Source organism: Lolium perenne, chromosome 7 (genome assembly GCF_019359855.2).
Source record: "Lolium perenne isolate Kyuss_39 chromosome 7, Kyuss_2.0, whole genome shotgun sequence".
Lineage (NCBI taxonomy): Eukaryota > Viridiplantae > Streptophyta > Magnoliopsida > Poales > Poaceae > Lolium > Lolium perenne.
This window is the reverse complement of record NC_067250.2, coordinates 242,779,564-242,790,795: the sequence shown is the minus strand read 5'-3', so window position 1 is coordinate 242,790,795 and position 11,232 is coordinate 242,779,564. Positions and strand designations below refer to the sequence as shown.

General features: G+C 43.9%; 1 protein-coding gene and 1 long non-coding RNA gene across 5 annotated transcripts; one reads left to right on the top strand and one right to left on the bottom strand.

Moving 5' to 3' along the window:
* Positions 1-226: 226 nt before the first annotated feature.
* Positions 227-1,886, top strand: LOC127314121 (berberine bridge enzyme-like Cyn d 4). The gene has a single exon (XM_051344586.2). It carries the CDS (start codon positions 328-330, stop codon positions 1,873-1,875), a length of 1,548 nt encoding a protein of 515 aa, XP_051200546.1. The 5' UTR covers positions 227-327; the 3' UTR covers positions 1,876-1,886.
* Positions 1,887-3,069: 1,183 nt separating this feature from the next.
* On the bottom strand, positions 3,070-10,928 carry LOC127314120 (uncharacterized). Of its 4 annotated transcripts, none has more exons than XR_007859401.2 (6): positions 9,984-10,928; positions 9,239-9,318; positions 9,065-9,148; positions 5,942-8,874; positions 4,133-4,289; positions 3,070-3,522 (listed from the first exon to the last, which is right to left on the bottom strand). It is a non-coding gene; the product is annotated as an uncharacterized lncRNA (long non-coding RNA). The 4 variants fall into 4 exon arrangements; XR_011748543.1 differs by having other exon boundaries at positions 3,071-3,522; positions 5,942-6,046; positions 6,636-8,874; positions 9,239-10,928; XR_011748541.1 differs by having other exon boundaries at positions 9,239-10,928.
* Positions 10,929-11,232: the final 304 nt, after the last annotated feature.

The window sequence follows — 11,232 nt, the reverse complement described above, 5'->3', positions numbered from 1 at the left end:
CCATGAAAAATCAGTTTAAGTGCCTACTATTCTTCACAAAATCTCAACCTTGGGGTAGCCCCCTCGTCCCCCCTTGTCTCCGTCCCTGTCGGTTGGTGAGGCGGACTACTCGACTACAATACAATAGAATTCTTCTCGCCAATCAATCGTCACCACGTCAGCCACAATCTTGATAGCTGACCATGACTTTGATATTTGGGCACATTTGCCAGCTGGAGACCGATGGGAAGTCGGAGTCGTAAAGTAGGCTATATCTGGAGCAGAAAGCTCCGTACCATCTAAGTACTGCACTGCTGGAACGACAGCAGCCCAGTGCACGAAAAAAGCATGACCTCGTCTCAGAGCTTAGCGCTAGCAGTTCTCTTCAGCTTCCTCTCGTGCAATGCATCCCTAGCTTCCTCCGATGGCTTCCTGCAATGCCTCTCGGCAGCCATACCGGAGCAGCTCTTGTACACGCAGAGCTCGCCTTCGTTCACGTCAGTCCTCGTCTCCTCCATCCAAAACCCCAAGTTCATCACGCCTAGCACGGTGAGGCCGCTCGTCATCATCGCACCGACGAATGCCTCCCACGTCCAGGCCACCGTTGTCTGCGGCCGCCAGAACGACGTGCGCATCCGCGTGCGCAGCGGCGGGCACGACTATGAGGGCCTCTCGTACCGGTCCAAGCGCCCCGAGGTGTTCGCCGTCGTGGACTTGGCAACCCTCCGCTCCGTGAGCGTCGACCAGAAGGCAGCCACCGCGTGGGTGGACTCCGGCACGACGATCGGGGAGCTGTACTACGCAATTTCGAAGGCAAGCATCCTGCTGGCTTTCCCGGCCGGTCTGTGCCCGACGACCGGCGTGGGCGGTCATTTCAGCGGCGGCGGATTAGGCATGCTGCTTCGAAAGTACGGCGCCGCCATGGACAACGTCCTAGACGCCACGTTGGTGGACGCCAAGGGGAGGCTCCTGGATAAACAGACCATGGGGACGGACGTATTCTGGGCTATCCGCGGCGGTGGCGGCCAGAGCTTCGGCATCGTGCTGTCGTGGAAGGTGAAGCTCGTGCCCGTCCCGCCGACGGTGACAATGTTCAGCATCCTCAAGTCCGTCAACGAGGGTGCTATAAACATCCTCACCAAGTGGCAAGAAGTTGCCCCAGCTCTTCCCGAAGATCTTTTCATAATGGCGATCATCAAGAAACAGGTGGCTAAGTTCCAATCCATGTACCTGGGCACCTGCGACACGCTCCTGCTTTTGATGGGAACCCGCTTCCCCGAGCTCGGCCTGAACCAGACGCACTGCAAGGAGATGACATGGATTCAGTCAGTTCCCTACATCTATCTGGGCAACACCGCGACTGTGGAGGACATCCTAAACCGGACAACATCCATGAACAGCTTCAGCAAGGCCACCTCCGACTACGTCCGTCAGGCCATCCCCAAGGACACGTGGGTGCAGATCTTCACCTGGCTCGCCAAGCCAGAAGCTGGGATAATGATCATGGACCCTTATGGCGGGAAGATGAGCAGCTTCCCAGAGTCGGCGACACCGTTCCCTCACCGTGGTGGCGTGCTGTACAACATCCAGTACATGAATTTCTGGTCAGCCGCCACGGACGGATCGGCGCGGACGAAGTGGCTCAAAGACTTCTACACGTTCATGGCGCCGTATGTAAGCCAGAACCCGAGGGAGGCCTATGTAAACTACAGAGACCTTGACCTGGGCGAGAATGTCGTGGTGGGCAATGTCACCAGCTACCAGGCCGGTCAGGTTTGGGGCCAGAAGTACTACAAGGGTAACTTCCAGAGGCTGGCGATGGCGAAGGGTGAGGTGGATCCTGACGACTACTTCAGGAACGAACAGAGCATCCCACCACTTGTGGCGAGCAAGTGACAATGAAACTACATCTGTCCAGGAATGGTTTTATCTTTATACTAGCCATCGCCATCGCCATCGCCATCTCAAGTGCTACACCTGTAGTCGATCCTGTAGGTGATTGAGGGTGTTTAACCTGATTAGGGTGCAAGAGCAGCCCCCATCGATATTGGTGAGTTGGCGATGGTTGGGGTTACTAGCAGTGTGGTGTCCCTGTTGATGAATCAAACCCAGCGTAGTCATTTTCAGCCAACGGATCTCGCTCCCTGACAGTTTTGGCTGTTGAATTCGAACCATTTTCTGCACCGGGCCACAAGAGATGCTATTCTGGAGATAAAATTGGCCTGCTGTGGTTAATTGGGCTGCGCCGCACTAAAGCCCAGCAAGAAACCCCAATTTGGGTAGGAAGAAATGATGGACAGAGCTTCCGCCTTTCGATGCGCTCGCCGCCGCTCCCGTGCCGTAGCTGCGCGACCATGCCCTAATTTGGCGAGCAGCTCCAGCCGCCGACGCCCCTCCTCGTATCCTGCTAGTTCCTGCAGCTCGGACAACACCTGTGGCAGTGAGTACATGGTGAGTGAGTACACGGTGTAGAGTAATTAGTATTCGATGATTTAATTGGTGCTGATCGTGATAAACCCTGTAGTAAATAGATGTTGATCATGTAATGAACAATTTTGTAGTTTGATTTAACCTCTAGTGGATATCTTTTCTGTGGTGATAATTTTGTAGTGAGTTGATTATGTTGTGTAGTCATAATTTTCGCAGTGAATTGAAAGTGCTAATAGTGTACTCACCACAGTATATGCAAATGTAGTCAATGAGAAGTGCTAATAAATTTCCTTATTTGAGTAAATATTGGTTTATGTGGGCCAGCTGGCACCGTTCCTCACCATTACTGACCTCCAGAAGGAGCGCACTGACCTCCAGGCTGATATCTATAACATCTGTTGACCAGAAATGCCGAGCCACTGGAAAACGTGGTCTGTTGTTTGTTATTTTATCTAAATATTATTTGTTTTAGGTATTGCCTGATTAATAAGTACTCCCTCCGTCTCAGTTTAACAGGCGCACACGTAGTTTAAAAAATTAATTCGACCATTATTTTGGTCAATGAAATATAAAATTATATCATTGGAAAGCTTTTTTGCATACGAATGTAATGATATGAATTTTGTAGGTTTGGGAGCGGCGTTTTTGCACCCGGGCTCAGCTGCTCTCGTTTTCTGGATATTTTATTTGGTTTGGGGATCTGTGTCATTCTGGTATCGCGACAATGATGCGTGTCTGCGTGGAGAACTGGGGTGGGCCAGGATCAGACGGGCGTTTAGAAGGAGAGGGAGGATGGGCGGGTGGTACATATGCCGATTAGTTCTGTGCCCATGGAACAGAGCTTACATTTCTGGCCAGAAAATTAGGTAGGTGGTGCGAGTAAACGCGGCATCTCGGCAAGGAGATCGAGGACATTTTCGAAGCGAAAAGCGGTGAGACAGCTAATCTTAAGCTCGCCGTAAAGGGGAGTAAAATCTGATGAATTTCTTGCTCCAACCAGTTGCTTGATAAGTGGAGCTGTTCTCCTTTTGATATTACTAGCAATGAAGGGCGCGGCGGCACGCCGCGCCATATTGTAGCTGCTTGATGGTAATTTTTGGCAGTGACACGTACCTGCATGTTCTGCATCATTAGCTGCATCTCCAGATGTGAAAAGTAAATACATGATCCTAAGAATTTTCTTTCTCTTCCTATATGTGTTTCCTAAAATTTGTCCATCTTTATTTACTATAGAATCATCTTGTGTATTAAAAATAATTATATCATAGATACATTTTCAAATTTATGGTACCTAGAGAGGGAGTGCACATACCAATGTTTATGACACTGAAGTTCTTTTCACAGTAAACTTATACATCTGAAAGTGGTCCACTTATATTTTTTCTACCATTGTCCCATTAATTTGTTCAGACTACTTCAACTTCCAATTCAAAGTATAGGTGGAGATTTAAATCATGATTGATTTTATGTAAAATTAATTGTCATAACGGTCAATATTTGACTATCGGTTCAATACATAAGCGGACAAAGTGTCATAAACATTGGATGTAAAAGTTTAGTTTCAAAAAGAAGTACATATGTAAAAGTTTAGTGGGACAATGGTAGAAAAATATAACGGAAAAATATAAGCGGACCAACTTTCAGTTTTAAAACATCCAACTCTAACATTTTACTTAATTTATTATCATAGAACGGAATCTTGATCCTAAATTTAGAGACATACATTGCACACCATGCTGCCTGGGTGGTCTATGTTTAAGAGCATGATTAGACAATGTCCATTAAGCAAAAGTTGCATCCATTGCTCATTTTCCCATCCACACCCTGATCCTGTGAAGAAGTGCCTGGAATGACGCGAGGACCCTCTTTGTCAAGATAGACTGCAAAATAGAACAATACAATTTAGCTTGTATAGCATCAGAGTAGTACGAATAAGCTAGTGGTACTAATATTGATAAGATATGGCTACATAATTCATAAGGCAGGTTCACTGGGGGGAAATGTATACTGTGTGGTTTACATGCCATTTAGCAACTGAAAGATATTTGGGAGACTCTTGGGCTCGCCAACAGGAGCAGTTAGACAAACCTATCATCCATGTGATGCTCACTGCCAGGTGTTCAACAAACAACGGCCATTTAGAGAGTTGGTTACTCGCAAAAATGTACAGGAATGCAGAATCCTAATTTGCAATGCGAAAAGCATACTTTCCAGTCAGAAAACAAAAAAAAAGTGACAAAATGTTTTGCAGGCAAATAAATCCTAATGTTTCCTCGAAAATAAATCCTAATGGCAAAAAATTGACAGCAATGTAGGAGGGCATGCCAGCTATTCACAGCCTTGCTGCGTGATTCATTATTATTCTTATGTAATGGTCAAACAAACCATTCAGTTAAGACTGATTATACGGCACGGCACTTGCACCGAAAAATGCACAACACAAAATGATTCAGCATAGACTACCAGGTGTAAGTGTGTTTCAAAACCAACTATAAAGCTAAATGGCAAATAAGCTCGTAGCTCTAGCGAAGGCAGTGCTATACAACAGGAAGATGAGCTGGGCCATCTGATCTTGTCTGAAAAAAAAAAACAGATCCTGGAAGTGATGGAGCATGAAAGGGCTTCAATTAACTAAGTGTGGATTTAACAATCAAACATTTAATAATCAGCTGGATATACTGGAAGTGTGGATTCTCATCAGAAAAAACTCCAATGTAAATCAGAAATAGTCACACAGACAATATAAACATCAAACATTTAATAATCAGCTGGATATACTGAAGTACATGCATAGCAGCTTCCTGGATTATCTGCTTTGTTCCATTTACTAATAAGTACATAACCCTTCCTGAGCTTATTTACTTTCCCGTTTGCATAAGTTAATATACCTCTCAAGAACAATGGGTGACCCCTCTTTTACCAACAGATACATTATAGCAGATTTGCAGTTTCATAGTTGTGATGTCTAACATCCTCTTTTTTTTTGTTATTGTAATGGTACTATTTGCTTTGCTTTTCTAAGCGTACCAGTTGGTTTGATAATGTTGTCCAGTAAATATTATCCAAGCTACTGATCTAACAAAATTTCTGTTTCGTGCAAGTCACACTATTCAGATCTCCCATTAACCAATATAAGAAAGGTAGTTGCATCTTCAGAAATCCATTATGCGTAAATGACCAGCAACACTTAATCATTAGTCTTCAGCGAAGCAATTCAAATCTAGCGCATCAACAATATAATATAAATTCATTTTGACCTATTCTAACATAAATTTACACAAACACAACTTGAAATTATTCTGGTCAGTTCGAATGCCCTCTCTACATTTTTACACTATACAGTTTATACATAGAGTTATAATTTCTATTTGAGATTTCTTAATGTCTTTCCACCTATGCACATCATGTTTCCTTGGAATATATAATAACACAAATACCCCATTTTAAAAAGAAGATTTCTAATATATCAGAGAGTAGATAAAATGATACACAACTCAAAACATGTAATCCATATTAAATTATTAATACTTACAGAAATTAGTCTTCAACAAAGGAAGTCATAGTTGGCAACAAAATGCTAGCTTCAAAATTTTCCATGAAATGGAGTTTGCCGGGATGCATGTAAGACATGAGAAACCTGACAGAAGTAGATGCTCTGAGAAATTCTGATGATAGAAGTAACCTTATTGGACTGCACAACATGTTTCCCATGATCTGGGATTATTTTATGGCAAATGGATAGAAATTTGTTGATTGGATTGTGTCTGATTGTAAAATTGTATATTCACTGGTCAGCAGTGTATCATGTGCTTAGATAATCGGTATCTAGTCCTAACTTGCTTAAAGAGTAATATGAAATAAAAAAGAACTGAAGTAACCAGGAAAAGTAAAATATTTATGTATATTGATGTACCAGGACTTCTGCACTAAATCGGTACATCAAAATTTATGTTACTCTAGCAATGAATACAGTTCTACTCTATTGTAACAAATGTAATAGTTATTTAACAATTTGAGATATACACCTCACATAAAAGTATATATTTTTAGAGCAAAACAAATTCATTCAACAACTACGACCTATGCTAGAAAAGGTCTACTATAGAGGCGAAGAAAAACATACACAGATGCTTTGCTAGTTTGATATAACTCTTTTATTACAAGTTCTTCTTATGATTTTGACACACAAAAACACTGATGGCATGTGTAGTTCAAGATAAGGAAACCTTAAAGTATGCATCTGCTATACATGCTTCCAGAGCATCAAATGGATAACCCTTATATGCAAACAGACGGAAATTCTCAGGCTGATGAGTAACTTCCTGAATCAGTGGACATTAAGCAAAGTTGATTATGTACGGATGCCCTGCCATTCTGCAACTTTTTCCATGCTCCTGCAACAATGGACATCTCAAGTGTAGATCAAGCCTTCCTCCAATTAGCCTCTGAATTGATCGACACATTTTGCTGGTACACAGCCCCCTCTACCGTGTTTCCCTGAAATGGTGGCTAGACTTTTATATTAATTGTAGTACAAAAAAACAATTAAGTCTGTTACCAAAGCATTGCAGGGGAAAATGTCTATGAGCTTTAATGAGGGAAATTACAACTTTGATCGCATATAGTTTCTTACTTGTATAAATAATTAAAATTGTTATAGCAATAATGTGGCATGTTTTCTCTATATAAGTACCTCACATATACTGAGAAGCATACGGCTTAAGATGTATGCTCTTTACATAACTGAAAAGCCAGATGGGTCTGTATTTCGTATTATCTTGCACTGGTCAAACCATTTTTTCGTTAATCCTTTACCCTATTATTATCAGGCCGACTTTTCAGTAGCTTAGAAAGATAGTAAATAAATGTTGATCTATTCATAGCTGACTGAATAATAGGGTTAAGTACTTATAGATATGTAGCATTATAATGGTTCAAAGAATACTGTCATATGTCAAGTTTAATTACAACAAATAGAGATAATCAGATAATAATATATTTGTTGGGAAAAGGAAAAAGTCGAACATACCTAGGGAAGAAACATCGAGTCATAATGGAAGTGATACATACCACGGAAACACACAACAGACTCACTACTAAATTACACGATGTCTCTGATATCTATTGAGCAATTAAACAAAAAAATGTTGATGACCATTTGGCTGGACATGACAGCATGCACCGACAGTGGCATCCGGATGTATGAGATATATATGTATGCCAAATAGGAAATACAAACTAATACCTCTAGAACAACAATATGTTCAACTCATCATTTATAGAGCACAAACATAAACTAATAAACTCATAGCTGAGAACAATTCAAATCTAGATGCCAAAAATGCATCGAATAAATCATATTATCCCTTCTAAGTGAGCCACATATACCGCATGTATGGTATTAACCTAAGTACACAACTTTTAGCTGCAGATACCTTGTTGTATTTTCTGCAAGTGTCAGCTCGAAAATCAAGATACTGGAACCTTAAAGGGAAAGATCATAGTATATATTATTACTTTATGTAGTTACAATTGCAAGAAATTTACATATGAATGTCCTATATTAGAATGCCGAAAAATCATTTATCTAGATAATTTTAGAAATACAAGAGAGGAACCATGTAAGTAGAAACTTTCATAATTAATCGTACTGCATAGTCAACCAATGGAGACTTTCTCATCAGTGAGGATCATGTCAAACTAACTACGTCCCAATTGCTGATTATTATTGCATTCCCAAGGAGGGATGCTCTAGCCTTTATCTCACATAGAGTTCTACATGTCATTGCAGTTTTCCCCATTCAACTAATAGACCAAAGATTGTGCTATCAAACTATCGATGGAAAGACTCCAGTTGATCAATGTAAGAAAATCAAGAAACACATTGTAGTGGCATTGAACATAGAGAAGAAACCTTTGCTAGTTGCAGGGCATATGCATAGCAGCCAACTGAGGAAGACACTCAACAGATAAATTATCAAGAGAAGACAAATCCAAACAAAAAAGGGGCGCAACAACCATTAATATTAAACATCTTCATAGGAAACATCAACTAATTACATTGGCTAACATGGGCTGATATGGGGAAAATGTAAAGCTTCCTAATAACATGAAAGGAAACTGGCTGGATGGTGAATGCATGAACAGGGTACGGCTAAAGGCGATGTAGACCACCCAGGCTGGCTCTCATCTTCTACCTACAGTCTACAGAGCATAATCTTGTCAACACTTGAGAGCAATGCTGGAAAATGACATGTACCTATTTTTCTTGATGAGATGTTACGGATCAAATCTGATTCAGATGGTCATGTGCTTGAATCCATTAGGACGAAGAATAGAGCAGGGATTTCACGATACGACGTTGATTGCTTGAGGAGCCGGGCAAGAGCAGCACAAGATAAAGAGAGAATGATCAACTCGGAATACACCTCTCAAGCTCTGACTTCAACATGAATCTTCGTTTTTCTGCTTGAAAATAACAACAATAGCACTTCAGATCGGGCAGTCGGCGGCAATGCTTAGCTGATTTTGTAATACAGAAACTGATTAAATCTATTCTCAGATACCACTCTTGTATCACACAACAATGTACCAATGTGCTAGCTAGCCCTACTTCTATGGAAGTGAAGCAACAATTACAAACTTCAGTGCGTACCTGCACATCGCACACATCACGTGGGTCCGATCGGATGCATGACATTTGTGGTTATCCAACTGGGCGCTTCCCCTGAGTGGTTACCTGGTTATACATCAGCTGAGTGCTTTGTAAAACACAAAAAAAAAAAACAATGAGATGAAGAACACACGAGGAAGGATGCAAACAACACACCTCCAGAGGCTAGAACATGCCGATTTCCCTGACGAATCTTTTGACTTCGACATTGCTGCTGATCCACGGTGATCAGCAGCCTAGGAGATGAAACAACAGGACCTAATTAGCAAGACAAACAACAATAGAACCACAAGAGGAAAAAACTGATAAAAAGGACAACCCAGCACTACCAGGACTGCCATTCAATCTACTAAATCGGATGAACCCTTTTCACTTGCTTCCTTAAGCTTTTTCACCTGCCCCTAGTTACTTTCTTGAGAACTATAAATAAGTTGAACCCCAGCCTACTTCATCTATTTTTGGTAAGCGTTAAAATCCTAGTCCCCCAGCCTCCAGTTGCAAGTTGCAGTGGTGTAAGCTTTGGCTATTTTGTAACTGGGATCTGCTTGGAAACTTCCCCTGAAAGTAGCTAATCAATGAACTATGTTCTCTAAATTTATCTGAATCTACGTGGCAACCTCATTCCCCAGCTCTTGTTAGCTCGGATCTGGAATCGTAGGCAGAGATCCCACAACATCCAGTCTGGGAAAGCCAGAACCAGATTGAAGCAAAACAAAATGTTCTAAATGCACCCAAATTATTTTAACAAAACGTTGTGTTTCATCTCCCTCAGTCCCTCGCACAGTGATGGTGACTGAACACAAATACATCAGGTTACACATAAGCTAGAATCACATGGAAAAAATGGTAGCTTATACATATGTACGTCAAGAGACATAAGATGCAAGCACGCAACACTTACCTGATGAAGGCACCTGCAGGCAGAGAAAGAAAGCGCTGCAGCACATGCTAGCAGAGACGAAGCAGCAAGAGCTGCGCACACGTAAAATAAGAGCAGCACCCGGAGCCCGCACAGCAGTGGGCAGGAAGGGGTCGTGCTCGGGAGGTTGGCCTGGGGATGGAGGAATGGGCTGCCATGGTGGGCGGTGCAGGATCTTCCAGCGGTGGCGCTCGGGCGTTTCGGCGGCGGCGCCTCATGGCACGGAGGAGGTCGGGGGACAGGTGGTGTGTGGTGCCCAGCGACGGTGCAGCAGCTTGGGGGACGGGAGTTTTGCGCCGTTGATTTGGCGGCGGCGAGTAGTGGTGGCGATCACCGGCGGCCGGCGCTCTTGCTGGTGGCGGGGTGACGGGGAACTGGGCTGGCGGCGTAGGCTGGCCGCAGAGAGATGGTCCGGTGGCGTTATCTGGCGCGGCGAGAGTCCCGCCTGGCGGCGGGGCCGAGGCCCGAGGGGTCGGGGAAACGACGGGTCGTGGTGGGGATTGCAGTGCGCCAGAGAACGGAGAAGGCGCAGCGCCGCGATGCAGGGGGTCGAGCCGAAGTAGGGGACTCGCCGTGCTCCCGCCCCAAATTATCTCGCCGCCGACCCAGCCCTCTGGACGCCGCCGCAGGAGCCCACCGCCGAGGCGCCGATGACGCTCGAGCTCAGCTAGGTCTATCAACACGGCCACGCACACGACCCCTAGAGCCACCAAGAACACCCCATGAGAGGAGGGTGTGACGCCCCAATGGCTGCCTCTGTAAGTACCATAGCTGCCATGGGGGAGAGGAGGGTTCCTGCGTCAGCGAGGGTAGGGGCGAGGAGCTGGAGCGGGGCGCTATCCGTGGAGATCATCGGGTGCCTGGAGGTTTGGAGAAAGCGAATGAGGTGCGGGGAAGTTGATAAATCGAGGAACATGAAGAGACAAAGATGAGGACTCTCCGAGAAAAAACACGCGGAGTAAAAAGAATAAAAACTTAGTCAAAGCGGTGGCACGGGAGCCAACAACCACCGCCCAAGCAGTCGATACCATATAAATCGCTACGCAACACCAAAACTGCACACAGAAAAAACACCACAGTAATTTAAAAATAGGCTCAAAATTCTGAGAGAGAAGAAGTTTGTTGCCCTATAATATAGTAGTTATGCAGTTGTGGAGGCACTGATTCTACATCTAGCTCGTCTCCGCCCCTGGCCTTCTCTCCGGAGAAATACTGCCTCTCTTTCTTCGCC